The 27,059-nt window shown below is 45.1% G+C and overlaps 1 protein-coding gene and 1 long non-coding RNA gene across 2 annotated transcripts in view; one reads left to right on the top strand and one right to left on the bottom strand.

Moving 5' to 3' along the window:
• Positions 1-11,756, bottom strand: part of pes (pescadillo) — a 45,621-nt gene extending 33,865 nt beyond the window's left edge. Inside the window, exons 1-3 of the mRNA XM_059988093.1 lie at positions 11,641-11,756; positions 10,131-10,210; positions 6,376-6,529 (exon numbers count right to left, since the gene is read on the bottom strand). Of these exons, the coding sequence (XP_059844076.1) occupies positions 6,376-6,529; positions 10,131-10,210; positions 11,641-11,664 (258 nt within the window). The 5' untranslated portion in view covers positions 11,665-11,756. The remainder of the gene's footprint in view (positions 1-6,375; positions 6,530-10,130; positions 10,211-11,640) is intronic.
• Positions 11,757-16,604: 4,848 nt separating this feature from the next.
• Positions 16,605-18,684, top strand: LOC132403531 (uncharacterized). Its single transcript, XR_009515286.1, has 3 exons — positions 16,605-17,085; positions 17,892-18,001; positions 18,518-18,684. It is a non-coding gene; the product is annotated as an uncharacterized LOC132403531 (long non-coding RNA).
• Positions 18,685-27,059: the final 8,375 nt, after the last annotated feature.

The raw sequence follows: 27,059 nt of genomic DNA, 5'->3' as shown, positions 1-27,059 counted from the left end.
ATAACCATTGTGTTATTTAGGTTATTGTAACTCTATTTACCTAGGTCCTTCAAAAAAATACAGGAACTGATAGAGACACATCTTTTCCTGTTCAATTTCAGAATAAACGATCTATTATACCAACTAAATGAATTATAGCAGGCATCCAAAACCTCAGTGGTGGACTTGACACATCACAATAGCAGTGAAGGTGGAGGAAGGCTGCAGCAGTGAAGTTGTCTTACATTCCAGGCCACTTGACCTTGACCCCGATCTGTCATGGACCGTGTGCTAGCTGCCTCAACAGCCTCAGCACGTTAAACAAAGTCACACACAGGTGTTCTCCATTAAGGGAATCCACCAACGTCTTAGGACAGGGGTTCCCGACTTGGGGTCCACACCCACCAAGCAGTGGACGGGGGAGTGCAGAATAATTGCAGGGAGGGTTGATGCTGCTGCTATCAATTGTGCATGGGACTTTGGTGTCTTACGGTTTTTCCATCATACTGTTTTGAGGACGTCTGCGGAGAGTATGAATTTCAGGTTGTACATTGTATATGTTCTCTGATATACATGGAACCATTGAATTAACCACGCAGACTGAGAAGGAGAAGATAAAGTCAGATTTATCAGTATTACAGTGGAGTACAGCGAGGCATGAGAGAGGAGCTGGCCAAAGTTCACTGGAGGGATGATAGCTAAACAGCAATGGCCGGAGTTTCTGTGAGCAGGCACAGGGTAGATACATTAGAGACACCATAAAAAGAGAGGGCATATAATATAGCAAAAATGAGTGGAAAGTTAGAAGATTGGAAAGCTTTTAAAAACCAACTAAAGGCAACCAAAAAAGCCATAAGGAGAGAAAAGATGAAATATGAAGGTAAGCTAGCCGATAATGTAAAAGACAATACCAAAAGTTTTTCAAGAGTTATAAAGAGTAAAAGAGAGGCAAGAGTGGAAATTGGACCACTGGAAAATGATGATGGGGAGGTAGTAATGGGGGACGAAGAAATGGTAGATGAACTTAATGAGTATTTTACTTGTCCTCACTGTGGAAAACACTAGCTGTAAGCCAGAAATTCAGAGAAGGTAGGGGTGCAGAAGTGAGTGCAGTTGCTATTATTAAGAGAAGGTGTTTGGGAAGCTGAAAAGTCTAAAGGTAAGTAAGTCACCTGGACCAGATGGACTAAACCCCAGCGTTCTGAAAGAGGTAGCTGAAGAGATTGTGCTGGCATTAGTAATGATCCTTCGAGAATCACTAGATTCTGGAATAGTTCCGGAACACTGGAAAATTCTAAATATTAATTGGAATTGTTTGACTAAATAACAGGCAGGATAGACAAAGGAGAGTCAGTGGATTTTATTTGCTTGGACTTGCAGAAGGCCTTTGACTGGGTGCTGTACATGAGACTGCTTAGGAAGATAAAAGCCCATGGTATTACAGGAAAGATACTAGAATGTATAGAAGACTGGCTGACTAGCAGGAGGCAAAGTGTGGGGATAAAAGGGCCTTTTCTGGTTGGCTGCCACTGACAGGTGGTGTTCCACAGGGGTCAGTATTGGGATCACTTCTTTTCAGGCTGTATGTCAATAATTTGTCTGATTAAATTGACGGCTTTGTAGACAAGTTTGCGGACAATACAAAGATAGGAGAAGGGGCAGATAGTGTTGACGAAGCAGGGAGCTTACAAAAGGACTTAAGACACATTGGTAGAATGGGAAAAGAAGGGGTAGATGGAATATAGTGTAGGGCACTGTACATGCACTTTGGTAGAAGGAATAAAGGTGCAGACTATTTTCTAAATGGGGAAAGAATTCAAAATTAGAGGTGCAAAGGGTCTTGGGAGTCCTCGTGCAGGATTCCCTAAAGGTTAACTTGCATGTTGAATCAGTGGTAAGGAAGGCAAATGCAATGTTAGCATTCATTTCCAGAGGATTAGAATATAAGAGCATGAGTGTATTGCTTACGTTTTATAAAGCACTGATCAGACCACATTTGGAGTACTTTGAGCAGTTTTGGAGAAGAAGAGATGTGCAGGCATTGGAGAGGGTCAGAGGAGGTTCACAAGAATGATTCCGGGAATGGAAGGGTTAACATAGAAGAAGCATTTGATGGCTCTGGGCTTGTACTCACTGGAGTTTAGAAGAATGAGAGGGGATCTCAGTGAAACCTATCAAACATTGATAGAGTAGACATGGAGAGGATGTTTCCTATAGTGTGAGAGTCTAGGAGTAGAGGGCACAGTTTTAGAATAGAGGGGCATCTATTTAGAACAGAGATAAGGAGGAGTTTCTTTAGCCAGAGGGTGGTGAACTTGTGGAATTCGTTGCCACAGGTGGCTGTGGAAACCAGGTCATTGGGTACATTTAAAGCAGAGGTTGATAGGTTCTCAAAATAGTTAGAGTCTCAAAGGTAATGGGGAGAAGGTGGGAGAATCAGGTTGAGAAGGATAATAACTCAGCCATGATGGAATGGCAGAGTAGACTCAATGGGCCAAATGGCCTAATTCTGTTCCTAAAGTATGTCTTATGGATACAGTATTCCTCCGGGGCCAAGGTCTAGAACACAGTATGGTCACATACAGCGAGTCCCTGAGCATGGCCTGACGATTGGTGCATGGGATGTTGTCCTGCAGCCACGTGTTTGCAAGAACAAGTACGCAGCAGTGCCTCATCTCGTGCTATCGGCCACAGACGAAGCCAATCCACTGTCTTCCAGGGAGCAAGTCCAGAGAGCAACACTGATGCGAGAGCTGGCCTGCAGGTGCCAGCCCCCAATGTACCATAGAATTCAGCTGCCTATTTTGTTATTTGGAGACAAAGCTTGGAAGAGGCCCTTCTGGCCCAATGAGCCGAGCCACCAGCAACCACCTATTTAACCCTGGCCTAATCACGGGACAATTTACAATGAGCTATTAACCTACCGGTCTTTGGGCTGTGGAAAGCAACCCATGCGGTCTTGGGGAGAACGTACGAACTCCTTACAGGCGGCGTCAGAACTGATCTCTGAATACTGAAGCTCCGAGCTGCAACAGTGTCACGCTAACCGCTACTGTGAGTCCTGCCGTGCCTTTGTTTTCTCCCACACAGCCTCCAGCACCTCCTCTGCTGGGCGGCCGTAACAGGCAACTCTGCGGCCTGAGGGCCTGGTCCACATGACAACTGAGGGTGCACACCTCTCGCGCCATTGATCTCGCCAATGAAGCAATGAGCCAGACTTGCAGTATTGTATTTTCTATTGTCAATGTCCAGCCGCATCTTGCAATCAGAAGAAAAATATTTCATGGTGCACATTTGCACAAATTGATTGGATCCACAGACTACTGCAACCAAGTGTGTCGCCACCTTAGCGGATGCAAAAGAGCTGACGGTTGACCTCAGGACCAATAAGGTAGAGGAGCCTCAGCTCCCACACCTCCAGCTTCAGGAACCATCAACCTCCTGAACCAGTGTGGATAACTTCACTCACCTCAACAATGAACTATTTCCACAATTGATGGACTCACTTTCAAGGACTCTAAAACCTATGTTCCCGATATTATTTATTTATGTGAATGTTCTGCACCAAAATGAACTTCGAGGGGGAAGGAGGGTGAACATATGCCAGTCTGTACTGATGTATCAGCAGTGGAAAGGGCCAGCAGTTTTAAATTCCTGGGCATTAACATACAGTCATCCCTCAGTATCTGCGGGGGATTGGTTCCAGGACCCCCTGCAGATATCAAAATCCGCGGATGCTCAAGTCCCTTATGTAAGATGGTGTCGTATTTGCATATAACCTACGCACACCCTCCTGTACACTTTAAGTCATCTCTAGATCGCTTATAATACCTAATACAATGTAAATGTTATGTAAATAGTTGTTATACTGTATTGTTTAGGGAATATTGACAAGAAAAAGGTCTGTACGTGTTCAGTAGATGCAACCATCGTAGCTCTTCTGGGAACGCTGATGCTGCCTTGGCATCAGCCGATGCCGATTCTCCCGTGATCTTTAAGTTCTTGAGGCTGTAGCGCTTTACGTAGCTAGCCAGCTGTCCCTTACTAGCCTTAAACTCCTTCCCCTCGCTCACAACACAAGTAGCGAACGAACGAGATGCAAGGTGAACAATGCTCAAACGACGTGCTGGAGAGAGACTGAGGATCTGCGAAATGGTGGGAGGCCTCAGCAGGGTATGCCTACACATCACTTCACTCCTGTGGATTCAGCGTAGTGCTCGGCACGCGGCAAATTCAAGTTTTGCTTTATGAACTTCCTAGAATTTTTTTGAATATTTTTGATGCGGATGCGGAATCCACAGATACGGAGGGCCAAGTGTACGGAATAACCTGCTCTGTGCCCATTTTATAGATCAACCACAAGGAAGGCACGCAGAGACTTTAAACACGAGAAATCCTGTGGATGCCGGAAATCCAGAGCAATACACACAAAATGCTGGAGGAACTCAGCAGGTCAAGTAGTGTCTATAGAAATGAATAAACAGTCGCCGTTTTTGGTCAAGACCCTTCATCAGGACTGAAAATGAAGGTAAAAGATGCCAGAATCAAAAGGGGAAGGGGGATAGCTAGATGGTGACAGTGAAGCTAGGTGGATGGGAAAGGTCAAGGGCTGGAGAGGAAGGAATCTTTGCTTTCTTATAACGTTAAGGTTTGTAATGTCACAGAACACTCTAACAAACCTCTGTAGCGGTACTGTTGAAAGTCCGCATCATGTCCTGGTGTGGAAAAGTGAACGCACAGGAATGTAAGAAGCTGCAGGGAGTAATGGACTCAGCCCAACACATCATCACATCTCTCCTCACCCTCTGTACAACCTACAAGGTGCTCTATCAAGGAGGCAAAATGCTCACAATCTGAGCAGCCCAATCCTCTTGGGAGCATCTAGGACAGCCTCAGGAGAGAGGGGTGGCCATTTAAAACAGACGCGGTGTATTTCTTTAGCTAGAGGGTGGTGAATTTGTGGAATTTATTACCACAGGCAGCTGTGGAGACCAGGTTGTTGGTGTATTTAAGGTAGACCTTGACAAGTTCCTGATTTGACATGGCATTAAAGTTTATGGGGAAAAGCCGGGGAGTGGGGCTGAGGAGGGGAACAGAAAGGACAGCCATGATTGAATAACCTCATTCTAATCCTATGTATTATGTCTAATTACCATCAGGCAAGAGACACAGATGCCTGAAGTCCTAACACACCAGGTTCAAGAATAGCTACTTCCCTTCAACCACCCAGTTCTTGAACCAACGTGGACAAACCTAATTACTGTGCCAGTATAGCAGCTCTATATCTCATTTCCAAGATGGCGGTGCAACGCAGCTTGCAGCAGCCACTCCAGAGCTGATTATCTGTTATTTGTGAACTGGGGTGCTGTGCGCAATCATAATCGCTTGAAAACGGACATGGGAGCACGGAGGAACATCAGGAAATCTCCAGGAAGGCCTTCTTCGTTGCTGCTGCTGCTGTGAGGTCCGGGACTCTGCTGGGAAGAACAGGCCCCCAGTCCTCGGGGTCGCGCTGCCGATGGCGGGGCTGTCTTAATACGCTCGGCAGAGGATGGTGCTCGGAGAAGTTGTGCCGGAGGGGATGGTCGTTGGATCGGAGGTTCGACAGACTTGGAGCCCGCTGCGGTCAGGTCGCTTTCGGTGTGTGCTGCATCTGCGAGGCTGAGTCAGGCGGCGCCGTGGGAGTCCATAGCAGGGGTATTCCCTTCTGCTGCTGGCATGGGATGGCGAGTCTGTCAAGACCCTGAGGACTTGTGGAAACTGTGTGGTGATTTCTTTTGAACTTATAGTCCTTTAACATCTTTGGACTATTTTTACTGTGCCCATGGTCTGTTTTTTTATCAATTATGCTATTGTTTGCACTGTTGTAACTGTGTGGTTTTGTGCAGATCTTGTAGCTTTAGTTTTTGGTCTTGTTTGTTTGGTGGATTTGGAGCTCCTTTCCGGGGAACGTGCTAAGACGGTAGCGCAATATTAATACACAGCAGCCTCTCCAGACTCTGGGTTGGGGATTGCCAAACGTTATGTGGATTTTCTGGTGTAGTCTGTTTTGTCATGTGCTTTTGTGATAACATTCTGGAGGAACGTTGTCTCATTTTTAACTGTATTGCATTTGTGGTTTCTAAATGAAAATAAACTGAATCTGAATTTTTGTACTACAAAGGGACTAGTTAATTGCCCTAAATGTGTTCCTTGTAAAAATTCATGTTTAATTTATGGTTTCCTTGTGAACTTTACATATCTGATGACATAAGCCTACAATGCTGCTGCAGGGAAGTTTTTCATTGCACCCCTGCGTACGTGCCCTTGTGCACAAGACAGTAAAACTCCACTTCGGCTTTCTATAACGTGCATACATCATATTGTTCATTTAAGAAAATTAAACACAGAACTTACCTTATACTCACGAAACTTGCTCACAATGGGCTCGTGCAGTAAAAACTTTATATCTTTGACAAGGTAAAAAGTGCGTGGAGCCGTGGAGCCTTTGTTCACCTTCTTCTTGTGCTTGGGTTCGTGAGGGTAAATCCCCTTCAGAATGCAGAGTCGCCTGTTTAAAAGGAAAGGCGTCATCGATGCTGCAACAATTTTTTAGGAACAGAAGTTAATAACTTGGCCCTTTAAACCTTTGTATGAGTATGTTCTAGATTTTTCTCCATTGACCCCTCATTCGGAACTTTACCTTTGAACCTGATGAATGCTTGTTAGCGCCATACTCATCCTCAAGAAATTTAAACTCAACGTTCAAAGCACTACCCTGCGATTCATTCTTGCAGGCATACTCAATAAACGTATAGAATAATAACCATAACAGATTCAATGAAAGACTTGGACATCTTCAAAATTCCACTACTTATAGGCTGATTTGCACTACATCTTATTTAAGTATGCTGATTCTCACTGACATCTAAAAATTCTCATCTACTTTTAAAAGCTCCCCCAAGTTCTCATATTCCCAACTTCTACGTCTCACGCAGTGAGACTTGAAATGACTCGTCTCTGACTCATTCGATGCTGCCTCAAGAAAGGAATGATCTCCTCCATCCAGGCCACGCCAGATTTATTGCCATCAGGCAGAAGGTACAGGAGCCTCAATTCTCACACCACCAGGTTCAAGAACAGCTACTTCTCTTGAAGCATTCAGTTCATGAACCTGCTGGCAAAGCCCTAATCACGACTGTTTCACAACATCAACCACAGATGCTGGAAATCCGAAGCAACACACACAAAACGCTGGGTGAACTCAGCGGGTCAGGCAGCATCTATGGAAAAGAGGAAACGGTCGACATTTCTCGCCGAGACCCTTCATCAGAACACAACATGCTTTTTTCTCACTGCTGCCATCAGGTAGAAGGTACAAGAGCCCCAGGACTTGCACCACCAGGCTCAAGAGCAGATACTGGGTCACAACCATCAGGCTCTTGTACAAAGGGAATAACAACACTCACTTCCCACCCACTGAGATGTTCCCACAGCCAAAGATCTCACTTTAAGGATTCCTTATCTTGTTACCTCACTTTCTCATTATTTACATTTGTATTTCCAGTTTGTTGTCTTCTGCACTCCAGTTGACCTTTCATTGATCCTGTTATAGTTACTATTCGATAGATTTGCTGAACATGCCCACAGGAAAGTGAATCTCAGAGTTGCATATGGTGACACATACATATATTGATAATAAAGTTTACTTTAAACTTTTAAACAAAGTTTAGCCACATTACGGCCACTTTGCACTAAAGTGGACTTTGTTTTTCTTTTGTTCTCTTTTCTTCCTTATAAAAATTGTGTACAATGTTCGTGTTATTCTTGTGGCCGTGTCCCCATGAGAGAATTTCATTGAACGCACATAGAAACATAGAAATTAGGTGCAGGAGTAGGCCATTCAGCCCTTCGAGCCTGCAGCACCATTCAGTATGATCATGGCTGATCATCCAACTCAGAACCCTGTACCTGCTTTCTCTCCATACCCCCGATCCCTTTAACCACAAGGGCCATATCTAACTTCCTCTTAAATATAGCCAATGAACTGGCCTCAACTGTTTCCTGTGGCAGAGAATTCCACAGATTCACCACTCTTGTGTGAAGGAGTTTTTCCTCATCTCGGTCCTAAAAGGCTTCCCCTTTATCCTTAAACTGTGACCCCTCATTCTGGACTTCCCCAACATCGGGAACAATCTTCCTGTATCTAGCCTGTCCAATCCCTTTAGAATTTTATACGTTTCAATAAGATCCCCCCTCAATCTTCTAAATTCCAGTGAGTATAAAAGCCTAGTCGATCCAGTCTTTCTTCATATGAAAGTCCTGCCATCCCAGGAATCAATCTGGTGAACCTTCTCTGTACTCCCTCTATGGCAAAAATGTCTTTCCTCAGATTAGGGGACCAAAACTGCACACAATACTCTAGGTGCGGTCTCACCAAGGCCTTGTACAACTGCAGTAGAACCTCCCTGCTCCTGTACTCGAATCCTTTTGCTATGAATGCCAACATACCATTTTGCCTTTTTCACTGCCTGCTGTACCTGCATGCCCACTTTCAATGACTGGTGTACAATGACACCCAGGTTTCGTTGCACCTCTCCTTTTCCTAATCGGCCACCATTCAGATTATAATCTGTTTTCCTGTTCTTGCCACCTAAGTGGATAACCTCACATTTATCCACATTAAATTGCACCTGCCATGAATTTGCCCACTCACCTAACCTATCCAAGTCACCCTGCATCCTCTTAGCATCCTCCTCACAGTTAACACTGCCACCCAGCTTCATGTCATCCGCAAACTTGGAGATGCTGCATTTAATTCCCTCGTCTAAATCATTAATATATATTGTAAACAACTGGGGTCCCAGCACTGAGCCTTGCGGTACCCCACTAGACACTGCCTGCCATTCTGAAAAGGTCCCGTTTACTCCCACTCTTTGCTTCCTGTCTGCCAACCAATTCTCTATCCACATCAATACCATACCCCCAATACCATGTGCTTTAAGTTTGCACACTAATCTCCTGTGTGGGACCTCATCTCATGTATTTGTGCATATCACACAACAACCTTAACCTTGAACCACAAGTTAACAGATCAAATTAAGAGATGCAATTGTATCAGGAATTCACCTTCAAACATTCTAAGATATTGTCAGAGCTGTTAACGGAAAAGCAAAATGCAAGTAGCTTGTGTATCTATACTGGATTAACATCCCACACTCAGGGAGAATAACCCTTAAAGAATAACATAATAAAAAACATCTTGATTGCAATTTATAGGCCATCAACTAATTCTACATTACACTGGACAACAAAGACTTTGCTTCATGAATACTATTGGGTGTATATTCTGGATTTTGGGCTTCTGATCATCAGAATCACCATGAATTTCCCTACCACACACTATACTTTTTTTGAAATCGCCTTTATTTGTTATTTCAATTCATATTTCAAGTCAAAATAACTGATGTCAAGACTAAAGAAGGTTCTCTTTTGGTCCACAAATCAAACAGATCATCAATGACAGGCGATTTGAAGAACTGCCAGTGGGACCGGAGAAAATCGCAGGGAAGGCACTAAAGGGTGTTGTTGAAAATTTTCTCGGCAACTACGTACAGCTGGCTGACAACATGCTTCAAGCAAACAAGACTATGAAGTCCAAGATTCAGTAGATTCATTTTCTGCATTTCCATTTAGACTTCTTCCCTGCAAACCTTGGCGCTGTCAGTGCCGACCATGGTGAAAGCCTTCACCAGGACATTGCAGTCAAGGAGAAACAGTATCAGAGTTACTGGAATCTATCACTGCTGCCTGATCAATGTTGGACACCGAGACACTATCAGTGCAAATGAAAACATTCAACAAAACATCTTTAGCTAACTTGAACTGCTGCAAAGAGTCAGCACCATTACGCAATTAAGCACATTATATTCAGTAAGAATTAATTTCTCCGAATTCCTACCTGATACAAGTAGTCTGAAATTATCTTTGTGTTCAGCTACAAGCAGTCTTACATAAAAAAAAACTAAGGAAGCAACACTTACAAAAAAAATTATTGTCCAGCGTTATCACAGCAAAAAACAGTGACACAATTGTGGAACCAAGGCAATACACAATGCAATTCTCTCAATAAATCCAGTTGTCCTGAAAAGCATTAACAGGTAACACCTCACCTGAAATCCGCAAGACTGAGCTGCAACTTCTTCCTGGCTTTATTTCTGGTAATATAGTTTGTAGCTGCTCCCCTTTCGTACTGGTGGAAAAAGAAACGGCTACTTTATTTGCTGTAGCATACAAGCCATAATTTCTTTTGCTGGAAGTGGGGCCTTAGAGTGGCAGCGCAGTCTCTGATAGCAACCGGGGTGAATGGTGAAGGCAGAAAGCCTGGATTCAGCACGGGGAGGGGACCGGGGGGGGGGGGGGGGCCTGACAAGTCACACCCCGAGTTTTGGTGAAGGGGGTCCATCAGAAACAGCAGCAGGGGAGGGGATCGAGGGGGGGGGGCTGACAAGTCACACCCCGACTTTTGGTGAAGGGGGTCCATCAGAAACAGCAGCAGGGGAGGAGACCGGGGCAGCAGCAGGGGAGGGGACCGGGGGGGGGGTGACAAGTCACACCCCGAGTTTTGGTGAAGGGGGTCCATCAGAAACAGCAGCAGTGGAGGGGACCGGGGGGGTGACAAGTCACACCCCGAGTTTTGGTGAAGGGGGTCCATCAGAAACAGCAGCAGGGGAGGGGACCGGGGGGGGGGGGGGTGACAAGTCACACCCCGACTTTTGGTGAAGGGGGTCCATCAGAAACAGCAGCAGGGGAGGAGACCGGGGCAGCAGCAGGGGAGGGGACCGGGGGGGGGGGTGACAAGTCACACCCCGAGTTTTGGTGAAGGGGGTCCATCAGAAACAGCAGCAGGGGAGGGGACCGGGGGGGGGGGTGACAAGTCACACCCCGAGTTTTGGTGAAGGGGGTCCATCAGAAACAGCAGCAGGGGAGGGGACCGGGGGGGGTGACAAGTCACACCCCGAGTTTTGGTGAAGGGGGTCCATCAGAAACAGCAGCAGGGGAGGGGACCGGGGGGGGGGGGTGACAAGTCACACCCCGAGTTTTGGTGAAGGGGGTCCATCAGAAACAGCAGCAGGGGAGGGGACCGGGGGGGGGGTGACAAGTCACACCCCGAGTTTTGGTGAAGGGGGTCCATCAGAAACAGCAGCAGGGGAGGGGACCGGGGGGGGGGTGACAAGTCACACCCCGAGTTTTGGTGAAGGGGGTCCATCAGAAACAGCAGCAGGGGAGGGGACCGGGGGGGGGGGTGACAAGTCACACCCCGAGTTTTGGTGAAGGGGGTCCATCAGAAACAGCAGCAGGGGAGGGGACCGGGGGGGGGGGGTGACAAGTCACACCCCGAGTTTTGGTGAAGGGGGTCCATCAGAAACAGCAGCAGGGCAGGAGACCGGGGCAGCAGCAGGGGAGGGGACCGGGGGGGGTTGACAAGTCACACCCCGAGTTTTGGTGAAGGGGGTCCATCAGAAACAGCAGCAGGGCAGGGGACGACTGGAGCTGAGGGTGTACTGGTTACAACCTGGATAAAGCGAGTCGTCCGCTGCTGTTGGAGGGAGGGCTTGTTGTCGGCGTTGGGAAGGGACGGTGGGAAGGTGGGGGTGATCGGAGCCCCCGAAGCGAACGAACCTTCTTCTTCTCCAGGCCTCCCATCTTGTCGCTGCCGCCGGGCTCCGCACATGGGCAGCAAGGAAGGACCCCGGGCCTTCCACGGCCAGTCGCGCCGCACCGGAATATCGGCGAACTGCACAGCTTTCCTAAAATAAAAATCAACCATGAAGTTCAGACTTTCATTTGAACTATTCTAACGGGTTACTCTGAAATAAAACGCGCGGTTGTGAATTAATGACAGGCAGTCTGTGGGTTGCACGCCGGCCCTCACAGATGACCTTTGACTGCGGGTGGAGTTGTTGAGCTGACCCAAACTGGGGGTACAAGTAGGCTTTCTTTGGGTTCCTGCTCGTACTGGTGTGGAGGGTAATGAAAAAGTAGACATTATAGCTAAACAATCGCTCAAATCCTCTATAATAGAGGTCTAGATCCCTCTAAGGAAAGCGGAAGTCAAAAGCATTATAAAAACAGGAGACATGGCCCCTCTGGGATGAGAGTGAAACGGGGAGACAACTGTACAAATTACAAAGGCAAGTCAGATACCAAAGAATATCAGGTGGCCATAGAAAGATAGAAGTGATCATCAGTCGTTTAAGAATTGGTTACACATTACATAAAATAGGGAAACATCCAACTGGGTTGTGTGAATACTGTAATCAACCAGAAACAGTTGAACATGTATTGATAAAATGTAAGAAGTACCAAAGAGAAAGAGTGAAGATGATAGGAGAGCTTAAGATAAACAAGAAAACTGGGTATAGAAATACGGACCTATATCATGAAGTACCTGAAAGACTGGTTTATTATATAGAATTTAGGGAATGCAATTATTTTCCTTCCTCCTGTTTATCAAATGATCCACACTCCAGTCCAGTAGGTGGCGGTAATCACCTTAGAGCTGGTTTGCCAACCACCATAAAACAGCACAAGAAGTTCCTGAGCTGTTGCTATGTTTCCATGTGGGGGTTGCTGTTATGACGTGAAAAAGTTAACATTAATGGCATGATGTGGTAAACTATGTGTATACCTGTCTGGACACGCCCCTCTGCTGACTGCTCCTGTGGCTCCTCCCACAGACCCCTGTATAAAGGCGATTGGAGGCACTGCTCCCCCCTCAGTCTGAGATGCCGTGTGCCCTTTTGTTGCTAATAAAAGCCTATCGTTCACCTCCCGTCTCCAAGAGTTATTGATGGTGGATCATATGAATACAAAAAAATTGGCAGTGTTCAAATATGTACACAATTATGAATAAGATTTATGTTTGCTAAAAGACAAGCGGCAGAACAAAATTCATGGGGTTTGCGAACTGTTTCCATCTAGGGTGCAGATGCGAATCTGCCTTTCTCTTTACTGCTTCGCCCTCCAAACCCTAAAATTAATAGAAAAGTTTGGATGCTGGAAAACAGAAACTGCTGGGAACATTTAGTAGGTCAGTTAGAATTGGTATTGGTTTAATGTTTCTACATGTACCAAGATTTAAAAAGAGAATCTCAGGGTTGTATGTGATGATGTATGTACTCTGACAATAAAATTTACTTTGAACTTTTGAACTTTACAGTGAAAGCTTTTCCAGACCATATAGATTGTGTAGAATTGAATTTATAGAGACAGTACAGTACAAGTAGGTAAATAAAGTATAAGGATCATATGACATAAATTGGAAGCTTGAATTCATTAAGATAGATCAGCTGGTTGAGTTTATTGCAGCAAAAACCTTGCACTCAATGTCAGTAAGACCAGAGAATTGATTGTGGACTTCGGAATGGGTAAGACAAGGGAGCATACAGCAGGCTTCATGGAGGGATCAGATGTGGAATGGGTGTGAAATTTCAAGTTGCTGGGTGTCAGTACCTCTGATGATCTAATCTGGGTCCAACATACTGATGCAGCTACAAAGAGGCACAACAGCAGCTATATTTCATTAGGAGTGTGAGGAGATTTGGTTTGTCACCAAAGACACTCACAAATTTCTACAGAATAACCATGGAGAGCATTCTAACAGGCTGTATCACCATCTGGTATTGGGGTGGAGGGGCACTGCACAGGATTGAAAGTTGAAGAAAGTTGCAAGCTCAGCTCCGTCATGGGCACTAGCCTCCATAGCATCCAGGACGTCGTCAAGGAGTGATGTCTCAAAAAGGTGGCGTCCCATCATCCAGGTCATGCCCTCTTCTCATTGTTATCATCAGAGTGGAGACACAAGAGCCTGAAGGTACACTTTCAACAACTTAAAAATAGCTTCTTTCCCTCCCCCCCCCCCCCCCCCCCCCCGGTTTCACTTTTCACCTTGTGTTTCTCTCTCCCCTCCATTACTCCCCATTTCCTTTTCTCTAGTCCCGCTGAAGGGTTTTCCATAGATGCTGCCCGGCCTGCTGAGTTCCTCCGGCATTTTGTGTGTGTTGCTCAGTTTTCCAGCATCTGCAGATTCTCTCTTATTTGTAATAGCTTCTTCCCCACTGTGATCAGATTTCTGAAAGGACATTGAACCCATGAAAACTACCTCACTACTTTTTTCCTCTGAAAGGGAAACAGGTACCAAAAGGCACGTTGGAGTAAAGAGAAAGTTAAATGTGAGTGTCCCTTAGTATATGCTAAAATAAAATGGAAGTCTTTAGGATAAAATGGTGTTAGCTTGGGTGGGATTGTTTCAAGAACCAGTCCACAGCAATGTTTTGAGAAAGTTAAGGGAGTACAAGTGGAAAATGGTGAAAAAGATGTTTTTCACAGGAAGGTGAGGGCATTTTGCTGGTGGAGGTACCAACTGCATCGAAATGTACCAGTTGTCAGGGGCTTTGAAGGGTATAAAAAAGGGACACCTTTTTGGTACAGGGGGAAGAGAGTTTTGTCTTGGATTGGATTACAGCTGATGCTGAGATAGTGAACAGTACATCAGGGGAGTTGGTACCTTGAGTCAGACCTTGACACAGAGAGAGAGGAGAAGAAAAAGAATTTAAAATAAACACCGCATATGAGATTCTTAGATCTGTGGGTCCCTCCAGATAATCTCATTTCGAGAAAGAAGAGTATCATTTTGATTTCTGTACTGCTGCTACTGTAGAGATTTGTTGTATTTTTCTGCGCTGCATTTGTGCTAGTGCTAATTAAGTGTCTTCTGGCCTTGAACAAGTGTGTCGTCTCCTTTGTTTGCAAATACCCTGAGCTGCACTAGGAAAGAACATGTAATGAACTTCAAAATAATTTTCACTTACAGTTGGATAACATTGTCAGGCACGCAGAAGATGCAGGAGCAGAACTGGACCATTCAGCCCATTGAGTCTGCTGCACCATTTCAACATGGCTGATCCATTTCCCTCTCAGCCCCAATCTCCTGCCTTCTCCCCATATCCCTTCATGCCCTGACTAATCAAGAATTTATCAACCTCTGCCTTAAATATACCCTTGGCCTTCACAGCCATCTGTGTCAACGAATTCCACAGATTCACCATTTCTAAAGAAATCCCTGCTCATCTCCATTCTAAAGAAGCATCCTTCTACTCTGAGGCTGTGTCCTCTGGTCCTAGACTCCCCCACTATAGGAAACATCCTCTCCACATCCACTCTATTGAGGTCTTTGTATTGGGTAGGTTTCAATGAGGTCACCCCTCATTCTTCTGAATTACAGTGAGCTAAGGCTCAGAGACATCAGACAGACAGACATACTTTATTGATCCCGAGGGAAATTGGGTTTCATTACAGCAGCACCAACCAAGAATAGTGAAGAAATATAGCAATAACGCTCCTCATATGAGAAATACATCAAACGCCCCTCATATGAGAAGCCTTTCATAGAAGTGATACAGACAAGAACGATTAGAAGGGAGAAAGGGATTTAAATGTTGAGACAAGGGCATGGTTAAATGCAATAATAGATTTTCGACATCAGGGTCAGATTGCATTATTAGGACATCTAATCTTTGCTCTTTCAATTTTCCATCTTTCCTGAAGTCTTTGATGTATTACTGGCTGAGAAGTTCTTTTGAAACAAATACTTAAACAGTAATGCCAACTTTTAATTTACTCAGTAGGTCATATTGCTGATTAACCAAAACTGGGTTGAAAGCAAGATTATTATCACTGGAGTTTTTAAAACCATTGATAAGACCCTGTTGGTCTCTTTGCTCATCGCTTGTGCACTGACTTGTCTCTGTTCATTTGCTGGATGGTTCTTAATTTATTTCGGAATCGACTTTGCTAACATGTCTAGGTCTAAGACAGAGCTCGCATTTTACAGTTTATCAAAGGAGTGTTTGCCCTGACACTTTACAGAGTAAAACCACAATATAAATGAAAAAGGATCTAGAACTTTCCTGGCGTATATGACTAATAAACTCTTCTTGGGTTTCCAGCTGGGTACAGGTATCGATTATAATTGACATTTCGATACAAACTCTGCCATTTTCTTCAAGAATGATGCCTGGTTATAGCTAGACTGGTGTATTTATACCCCATAGACCATCCCTCCCAATTGGTTAGTCCTTATCCAATCAGATTTCTGCTCTCCCACCATTTACAATCGAATTCCAGTTCTTGCTTAGAGCGAGACCTTTGCCTTCGTTTAAATTCTTTTCTTCTAGTTTTATTTCAATGGCTTCTTTTATCCACCTTTTTATTCTGGCATCTTTCCCCTTCTTTTCCGGTCCTGAAGAAGGGTGTCGGTCCAAAATGTTGACTGTTTGTTCATTTCCATAGATACCGCCTGACCTCCAGCATTTTGTGTGCGTTGCTTTGGATCAATTAATTCTGTCCAAGCATGTTGTTTAATGACACAAGTAAGAGTGGGAAGTACAGGAGCCTGAAGGCAAACACTTAACAATTCGGGAATAGCTTCTTCTCCTTTTGCAATTAGATTTCTGAACCATCTCACTTTTTTCCTCTTTTTGCACTAATTAAAAAAATTATATATCTTCTTCATCGGAGTTCCAATATCCCTCGAAAACCAAGACTACTAGACAGGTATACGGAGGAATTTAAGGTGGGGGGATATATGGGAGGCAGGGTTTAAGGGTTGGCACAACATTGTGGGCCGAAGGGCCTGTACTGCGCTGTGCTACTCTATATATATATATTTTCTGCAAATTTTAATATTATGTATTGCAAGATACTGCTGCCTTATAACAACTTTCACGATATTAAACCTGATTCTGATTCCGAGGACTCCTTGACAGTGGAACATTAGCTGCGAACAGACTGTTTTGTAGCTGCAAGAATGTGATGCTCTACCGCCATCTTGTGGCGCGATGTATTTAACAACTGACGCACTTTCCGAAGCAGTCGCAAGTATTCCTGTTATTCCTGGCATCTTATTTTCTCCCTTCCAACTCGGTCACATTCTGAATTTGACTCATCATTTTTGTAAATATCTCGAGGAGAACAACACGAAGTGCAGCTCATAAACACAGGAAATTCTGCAGATGCTGGAAATCTAAAAGAAAACGCACACAAAATGCTGGAGGAACTCAGCAGGTCAGGCAGCATCTATGGGGAGGATTAAACAGCAGTAGTTTCGTCTGGAAATCCTTTGTCAGGACTGGAAAGGAAGCGGGAAAGATGCCAGAATAAAAAAGGTGCGGGGAGGGGAAGGATGATACCTAGAAGGTGCTGGGTGAAGCCACCTGAATGGGAAAGGTCAAGAGCAGGAGAAGAAGGACTCTGATAGGAGAGGAGAGTGGAGCGCAGGAGAAAGGTAAGGAGGATGGGACCCAGGGGGAGGTGAAAGGCCAGAGTGGGGAATAGAAGAGGAGGGGAAGGAAGCTACCCAGAAAGAGTATAAGGTGAAGTTAGTAACACACATAAAATGCTGGTGGAACACAGCAGGCTAGGCAGCATCTCTGGGGAGAAGCTCTGTCGATGCTGCCTGGCCTGCTGTGTTCCACCGGCATTTTGTGTGTGTTGCTTGAATTTCCAACATCTGCAGATTTCCTCATGTTTGCAAGGTGAAGTTAGTGTTGTATTTGTTAATTTACTTGTTGGAGTTTTTCCCCATCTGCACAAAGAGCCCGTGCTTTCCTGAATGGTGAAGAAAATAAAACTGGGTGTAAGCTTGTTAGTGTCAGGTCTGATAATGCTATCATCCATCTGTACAGTTTCCCCCATGTGTAGGTGAAGCCAACTATACCAATTTCAGTAAGGCAAAAAAAAAAAACCAGACATTACAACTTCGTCTTACAGGGAAAGTATTTAGCAAGGCCCTGGAAAAGAAAGATGGAACAGCAGCCTAATTCTAATGAAAATATACGTTGATTTCTTACACTTGTGCTTGATTACGACAGGCTGCAGTCTCCGCGGCCACTCTTGAAGTCAGGCACTGATCTTCTCCAGCGGCTCCAGGTGCAATAAAAGGCTGGTTGGATAGGAGGAACAGGAATGAAGCTGGAATCAGGTAAATGTATAGACCACAGTCTAGAACACATTTCCAGAACTTTGTTGAGGTACAGCGCAGAACAGGCCTACTGAGCCCTTGGAGTCACACCGCCCAGCGATCCTCTGATTTAATTCTAGCCTAATCACCGGACAATTTACAATGACTGACTAACTTACCAACTGATATGTTTTGGACTGTGGGAGGAAACTGGAGTACCTGGAGGAAACCCACGTGGTCACGGGAGAATGTACAAAATCTACACAGGCAGTGGTGGGAACTAATCTCAGTCACTGGTACTGCAGAACATTGTGCTAACCAATACACTGCTGTAGAACTTCCACCCTCCAGATCTTCTCGATTCACCACCCCCACCAAGTTCAATTTTAAAAAAAGTATTTTGTTAATTTATAAACTTCTACAAGCAAAGACAAGGAGACCCAGTGCTACTGGAAGTCAGTATAACATTAGCTAGGATCCATTTTATTTGATGAAGTGTCTCAGTCCGAAACATCGACTGTTTATTTCTCTCCATAGATGCTGCCTGACCTGCTGAGATCCTCCAGCATTTTGTGTGAGTTGCTCTCCATTTTATTTGAAAACGTCTCTGTGCTTTTACTGCAAGGCCAGAACTTCATTCCTCAAAGCAGTAAAATATTGAAACAAATTTCAACAAAACAAAACTTCTGTAATAAAATAAGAAAAGTTTGCATGACCTAACATTATAATATAGTTTTAAAAAGCAGGCTGCTCAAGGGATTGTAATTAAAATATTTTTCTTGGCAGTGTGGAGGGTCAGAGGGATCTTGGGGTCCGAGTCCATAGGACACTCAAAGCTGCTACGCAGGTTGGCTGTGGTTAAGAAGGCATATAGTGTATTGGCCTTCAACAATCATGGAATTGAAGTTAGGAGCCGAGAGGTAATGTTGCAGCTATATAGGACCCTGGTCAAACCCCACTTGGAGTACTGGGACTGGGAGACCATTTCGCTGAACACCTACGCTGTGTCTGCCAGAGAAAACAGGATCTCCCAGTGGCCACACATTTTAATTCCACATCCCATTCCCATTCTGATATGTCTATCCATGACCTCCTCTACAGTCAAGATGAAGCCACATTCAGGTTGGAGGAACAACACCTTATATACCGGCTGGGTAGCTTCCAACCTGATATCATGAACATTGACATCTCTAACTTCCGTTAATGCCCCTCCTCCCCTTCTTACCCCATCCCTGATATATTTAGTTTTTTTATCCCCCTCCCTTTTCTTCTTTCTCTCTCTGCCCATCACTCTGCCTGTTCTCTATCTCCCTCTAGTGCTCCCCTTCCCCTTTCTTTCTCCCTAGGCCTCCCGTCCCATGATCCTTTCCCTTTTCCAGCTCTGTACCCCTTTTGCCAATCACCCCTCTGGCTCTTAGCTTCATCCCACCCCCTCCGGTCTCCTATCATTTCACATTTTCCCCTCTCCCTCCTACTTTCAAATCTCTTACCATCTTTTCTTTCAGTTAGTCCTGACAAAGGGTCTCGGCCTGAAACGTCGACGGCGCTTCTCCTTATAGATGCTGCCTGTTCTGCTGCATTCCACCAGCATTTTGTGTGTTTTGCTTGAATTTCCAGCATCTGCAGATTTCCTCGTGTTTGCCTTTGGAGTACTGTGCTCAGTTCTGGTCGCCTCACTACAGGAAGGATGTGGAAACACTTTGAAAGGCTGCAGATGAGATTTACAAGGATGTTGCCTGGATTGGGGAGCATGACTGAACTTGGCCTTTTCTCCTTGGAGTGACAGAGGATGAGAGGTGACCTGATAGAGGTGTACAAGATAATGAGAGGCATTGATATAGACAATAGACAATAGGTGCAGAAGTAGACGATTCGGCCCTTCGAGCCTGCACCGCCATTTTGAGAACATGGCTGATCAACTACTATCAATACCTGGTTCCTGCCTTGTCCCCATATCCCTTGATTCCCCTATCCATAAGATACCTATCTGGCTCCTTCTTGAAAGCATCCAGAGAATTGGCCTCCACTACCTTCCGAGGCAGTGCATTCCTCTGCATAGTCAGAGGTTTATTCCCAGGGCTGAAATGGCTATCACAAGAGGGCACAGTTTTAAGGTGCTAGGAAGTAGGTACATAGGAGATATCAGGGGTAAGCTTTTTACGCAGAGTGGTGACCGCGTGGAATGGGCTGCCGGTGGCAGTAGTGGAGGCGGAAATGATAGGGTCTTTTAAGAGACTCCTGGATGGCTACATGGAGCTTAGAAAAAAAGAGGTCTATGGGTAAAGCCTAGGTAGTTCTAAGGTAGTGACATGTTTGGCACAGCTTTGTGGACCAAAGGGCCTGTATTGTGCTGTATGTTTTCTATGTTCTGTGTCTCTAATATGATTGTGGGCCCTTATTAGGAGCTATTGACATAGCTGGCCAAAAGCATGATGAAAATGAATGTCTTATTAGAAGGAAAAGAGCGTGGTGGAAAAGGTTTTGAGAGAGATTTCCAGAGCACAGGACCTTATCATCAGTGTTAATCAGTTATTTTAATTTAGTTAGTTTTTAGTAAGTTACTCTCACTCAGTATGAGAATTTCAGAAGTGGGGTACGGCAATCTTAGTGATGGTAAAATAATGTGCAATCAGTCGGAGATGGTCCGATGGTCAGAGATGACATCAAGGTTATACGTAGACTGTGTGAATTTCCGAGGAGAGAATAAGATCGTAACCGTTTCTGTGCCATGGAGCCTTACCATTAACCGAGGGGTTGGTGGACCCCAGGTCAGGAGCCCCTGTCAGAAGGTAAGCAAGCAGTTACTTGGGTTTACGGCTTCAGCCCGAAGAAGAATTTAAACTGCTAAGTAGCTCAGGCCAACGTGACTACTCATGATATTGTACAACGAGAGACCTGCCTTTTGTTACTCTCAAAATATACATCATATCACAATGAGCCAGCAGGTGATATTATTGAAGAAAAATCAAGACAAGTCAAGTCAACTTTTATTGTCATTTCGACCATAACTGCTGGTACAGTACATAGTAAAAATGAGACAATGTTTTTCAGGACCATGGTGTTACATGACGCAGTACAAAAACTAGACTGAACTATGTAATAAAAAAAAACACAGAGAAAGCTATACTAGTCTACAGACCTACACTGGACTGCATAAAGTGCACAAAAACAGTGCAGGCATTACAATAAATAATAAACAGGACAGTAGTGCAAGGTGTCAGTCCAGGCTTCGGGTACTGAGTCTGATAGCTTGGGGTTGGAAACTGTTACATAGTCTGGTTGTGAGAGCCCGAATGCTTCGGAGCCTTTTCCCAGATGGCAGGAGGGAGAAGAGATCGTATGAGGGGTGCATGGGGTCCTTCATAATGCTGTTTCCTTTGCAGATGCAGCGGGTAGTGTAAATGTCCGTGATTGCAGAAAGAGAGACCCCAATGATCTTCTCAGCTGACCTCACTATCTGCTGCAGGGTCTTGCGATCCGAGATGGTGCAATTTCCGAACCAGGCAGTGATGCAGCTGCTCAGGATGCTCTCAATACAACCCCTGTAGAATGTGATGAGGATGGGGGGTGGGAGATGGACTTTCCTCAGCCTTCTCAAAAAGTAGAGATGCTGCTAGGCTTTCTTTGCTATGGAGCTGGTGTTGAGGGACCAGGTGAGATTCTCCGTCGGGTGAACACCAAGAAATTTGGTGCTATTTACGATCTCTACCGAGGACCCATTGATGTTCAGCGGGGGGGTGGTCACTCTGTGCCCTCCAGAAATCAACAACCATCTCTTTTGTTTTGTTCACATTCAGGGACAGGTTGTTGGCTCTGCACCAGTCCGTTAGCCGCTGCACCTCCTCTCTGTAAGCTGACTCGTCATTCTTGCTGATGAGACCCACCACGGTCGTGTCATCGGCGAACTTGATGATGTGGTTCGAGCTGTGTGTTGCAGCACAGTCGTGGGTCAGCAGAATGAACAGCAGTGGACTGAGTACGCAGCCCTGGGGGACCCCCGTGCTCAGTGTGATGGTGTTGGAGATGCTGCTCCCGATCCGGACTGACTGAGGTCTCCCAGTCAGGAAGTCTAGGATCCAGTTGCAGAGGGAGGAGTTCAGGCCCAGTAGGCTCAGCTTTCCAATCAGTTTCTGAGAGACGATTGTGTTGAATGCTGAACTGAAGTCTATGAACAGCATCCGAACGTATGTGTCTTTTTTGTCCAGGTGGGTTAGGGCCAGGTGGAGGGTGGTGGCAATGGCGTCATCTGTTGAGCGGTTGGGACAGTACGCAAATTGCAGGGGGTCCAGTAGGGGGGGGGGGGCAGCAGGGTCTTGATATGCCTCATGACGAGCCTCTCGAAACACTTCATGATGATGGATGTAAGTGCAACGGGACGGTAGTCATTTAGGCAGGACACTTCAAAAATGAAGTGCATAGCATAGCATTTTGCATAGCATAAAGGTCACGGTTCAAGAGAATTGAGGGATTGAATTTTGTACTGAAGACTGGATAGTGAGAACATTAAAGAAAAGTAACATGCATTTTTGAATGATATTTTAAAATTTAAAATCCAGTTATTTTAGCACACTGAAATTTGGATCTGTTCAGGTTATGTGTCTAAAGTGGTGTTTCACATTAACTAGGGTTATTACATTCTGGTACTGCCATTCAGATTGCACACGGTCCCCACTATATTCCAGCTGCTAGGAATGATTTTTGAGCAGTAAGGAATCAGAATCAGGTTTATTATCACTGACATAAGTGGTGAAATTTGTTGTTTAATGGTTATGATGTGTCTAGTGTGGCAGTGTAGTGGGTAGTGCTTGTCGCTCTCACTTTCAGCTTCCACTGTTGGCTGGCAGTCTCACAAAAGGGAGAGCTGAATGTGTCAGTCTCTCTCTGCCAGTACATAGTCTCCCCAACAGCAAGCCTCATGTAGTGCCTCCTCGCTGGCGACACACGGAAACTTGTCTCCTTTCGGACTCAAGCTGAACTACAGAGGACGGGGAGGAGGTCCGGCCCCTGCACTCAGCAGGTAGGCCCACAGGTGTGTGGACACGCCCTGGTGCTCGTGAACCAGATCCCCAGCTATGGGTAAATAGCCCCACTGCCATGTGGGCAGCCTCGGGAGAGACGAAGGCTACGGGAGTAAACCCAGACAGCAAATCCAGAGTGCAGACCCTAAGCTGGCTGGACATCATTGAACATCCCTCCGGCAGCTCCTACAGCCAAGCTGGTGACAAACGTATCACTTCATAAGCTTTCCACTGGACTCCACCGGTGAGGCTGAGGGGGATCTTGACGACTGGCTGTCTCAGGATCTCCACAGCTTTCACCCAGGCTTGTGATGATGATCATCGTCACCCACTGTCCTTTGAGACAGATGGATGCCAATCACCACCAGCCCAGTGCAATACATAAGAAATACTGTAAATTACAATAACAATACATAAAGCTAAATAATTAGTGCAAAGCGAGCAAAGTTGTGAGGTAGTGTTCATGCCTTCTGTCACAATGGGTGGGGGTCGTGACACAACACAGGGCTCAGTTGTGGCTGGAGAAGGTGTACTTTGTTCGTATATTCCATGCTCACCCTGGATTTGCTGAAAATGGACTTTGTCAGAAGCACAACATATTTTTTAAAAAGAGAAATAGAAGTATTTGATATATAACATTCAGTAGTTTGGGAAAAAAAATCTTAAAGTGCCAGTTATCAATTTCCTGCTCTGAAAAGAGATTGATTTCTGTTCACGATCGGTGTTACTTTTATTACTTACCATGTGTCCTGGCTGGTAGAACCAGGTTGGCCTCAGTTATTTGAATGATTGTCCCTAAACTACCTTGGAGGAAGACTGCGTGATTGGGAGAGGGCAGTCTCGAATGTGCCACTTCTGTGACACATTAGCAAGACATCTGCTCATTGCCAGCAGGATTTGTGCCGAATTATGTAGGCAACTGAGTACCCATCTCATGGAAGGGGGAGGTCATATTGGAGATGCAGCAACAATTCTATCAAGTGTGATAAAACTAGGGATTATGTTTTTACCTTAATTCCAAATTGTATTTACTATTAGAAATTGTGCTGCCTTTTAAAGCTGCTTTTTCAGTAGGGCTCTCAGCTGGCCCTGAGACAACTGGCTAATGCCTTGGAGAAGGCAGGGGAGGAGGAGGAGAAGATGAATAAAAGGATGGCGGAGCAGACTTGATGAGCCAGATGGCGTAATTCTGCTCCTATGTCTTATGGGCTAAGCCTGTGGAGAAGTTATAGGTTACACATTCCACTTGTGTGATGCCTGATTAAACCTGTAGGCATGATGGGAAATCAGTGAACTTACTTTCTAAGTTATGATTTTATCAACTGAGCTACAGGATAGGCCTTCGAGGCACGCCACCCTGTAATCCCACAATTTAATCATACAATTTACAATGGCCAATTAACCTGCCAACCAACGCACCTAGCAGTCACACAGAGAATGTAGAAGCTCCTTACAGGCAGTGGCGGGAATTGAACTCGGGTTGCTGGTACTGTGAAGCATTGTGCTGGCCGCTACGCTACCATGCCACCCGATTTAGGTAGTGTGCATTGCAAATTTCATGTAAACTTTGTATTAAGCCAGAATACACAAGGTATCCTTTCCTTTCACTAACTAGAATGTAAAAGCAGTGGGTCTTTATGCGAGATGTTAGAGAACAATTTATTAAATTTCGATGAGAGGTCCTTGACAAGCACTTACAGCTGTTTCACCTGATGATATGTTACAATCAACTGAGTAAGGTGAACAAAAAAACCTCTGCTATGACCTTAATTCATTTTTAAGGGGATCAGTGACAGTGAAGACAAAACACAAAGATGATTTAACTGGTTTAAGTTTCTTTTGTGTTGGTTGAATTGATCTAACTACACAAATGCTCTTTCATCTACAGGAAGCAATTAGCATGTTGCAAAATATATAGGCTCCTGCAGAATTACAGTATCTATTTTTGGCTGTCACTTACTAGATGATAAGAGTATTTTCAATATAGTAGAAGTCTTTTGTATAAGATGACAAAAGGTGCTTATAACAGGAGATTTTTTATGATACTTGTTTGAGGAATCTTAGCATTTCTGACAAAGCCCATATTTACTATGCACCCATAATTCCCCACAAGATGGTAGTGATAGGTCACCTTCTTGAACTGTGGTGCTGTGTTGAAACTTCAACAGATTGTTATCTCATTTTTGGATATGTTACTCCTGGCAAGCTCTTTTATACAGCCCTCTGAATTTCAATATGTTCCTTGGCTTGATGAATGGTTGAAGGATTCTCTTAGTTACGGGGGTTCCTTAAGGTTGTCATAGCTAGGGTGGTGAGGGGCGGGCAACAGGGTGGGGGTTGTAATGGGGATAAGCTCCCACTCCCTATTAAATATACCCAATGGCGTGCACCCCAAATAGCCTCTGACAACCAAGTCCAGCTCCCAGCCTTCATGTGTGGCTAAGCTACTAAGCCTGGCGGAACAGTTTCTACTGCCGTTATAGAACGGTGGAGCAGCCTTGATGGCCTAATTTTGCTCCTACGTCTTATGGACAAGAGAGGCGGTAAAGGTGGGGTTACTGGCACCTTAAGACCATTCGCTTTGGGCAGATGGGGCTCATCAGCTGAGGCTGGCAGCTCATCTAGGAGAAAGAAAACATTGATCTCAAACCTCCGCTGCCTTGAGGCTATACCCACTCATGGGGAAGGCCTCAGGAGCAAACCCTGAGGAATAATCTGCAGCCAGAGTCCCTTATGGTGGTCCCATGTTGAGTTCAACACTGACTGGTAGCTCCTGAGATGCCGCTGGTGCCAAACTGCATCAGTCTCTGCCATTCCTTTGTATTTGTCAGCAGCATGTTAGAAGGGGAGCCTGTGGTATTGGAAACAGCTGGCTCTCCATATCATACTGTCCTGGCTCACGTTTGAGAGCTAGGATGCAAAATCCACAGTCGATCCCAACCAATGGACGGCCTCACTCCTGGGGTTACATAATGCGATATGCCCAGTAAAGACAAAACAGATTTTGGTATTTGTTATAGCATGAATGATTCTAAATCAGGTCTTCTTATAAAATTCAGAAATGGCATTAAATCTTTCAGTTTCAGTTTGACATTTCCAATTTGAGCTGGAAGGCACAGATGGAATGTGTCTTGCCCGTGATATTTGTAGAACAAAATCAATGGTTGTATTTATTATATTCCCCTCAGAAAGCTGACATAGAGCAGGACCTCCCAAACTTTTTTATGCCATGGAGCCTTACCATTAACTGAGGGGTCTATACACCCCAGGTTGTGAAACACTGATGTAGAGGCTTCTCAATGTGAGATTACCTGTTCTGCTATCAAAACAAAATAAACTTTTTTATATATACTTATTTTTGTTTGAGATTTTGGCATGCTACTACGGTGAGCTTTTATTTCCCACCTTTGATTGCTCTTGAAAAGCTGGTGTTAACTCACGGCGCAACACAGACAAAATGCTGGAGGAGCTCAGTGGGCCGGGCAGCATCTGTGGAAAAGGGTAAACAGTTGATGTTTCAGGCCGAAACCCTTCGGCAGACATCGGCTGTACTTTTATTTCCACAGATGCTGCCTGGCCTGCTGAGTTCCTCTGGCACTTTGTGTTGCTTTGGATCTCCAGCATCTGCAGATCTTCTCATGCTTAAGGTGAAAGGGTGGCTTTGACCCCGACTCAGGCGTGCGTGTTGTGCTCGTGTGAGAACAGGCCAGTTGGAGATTGTTTTTGTAGAGCTGGTGTGGGAGGTGCTGCAGGAGTGGCTTAGGCTGAGCCAGACTTCACTGGTGACAGGCAGCAAAAGCGGAAGTACTAGTCATCAGCCGATTTGTACCTTACACTTTGGCTTGGCCCGTGTTGAAACCATCTACTTTGTGCTTGACCACAGCCTGGGAACATAATAGAATTCCTGACACCTTCGAAGTTCAGGGTGAGGGTAATGATACACATTTTAACGTGCCTTAATTGTCCAAAGAGAATGACAAGCTTTCTCCTTAAGCTCCTGCAGGCCTCTCATGAGGGCTAAATAAGACCTTGGGGTTTTGATACAGAAATAGCAAAGACGT

The sequence above is a fragment of the Hypanus sabinus genome, chromosome 13, assembly GCF_030144855.1.
Source record: "Hypanus sabinus isolate sHypSab1 chromosome 13, sHypSab1.hap1, whole genome shotgun sequence".
In the NCBI taxonomy this organism is placed as follows: domain Eukaryota; kingdom Metazoa; phylum Chordata; class Chondrichthyes; order Myliobatiformes; family Dasyatidae; genus Hypanus; species Hypanus sabinus.
This window is presented reverse-complemented; position numbering and strand designations above follow the sequence as displayed.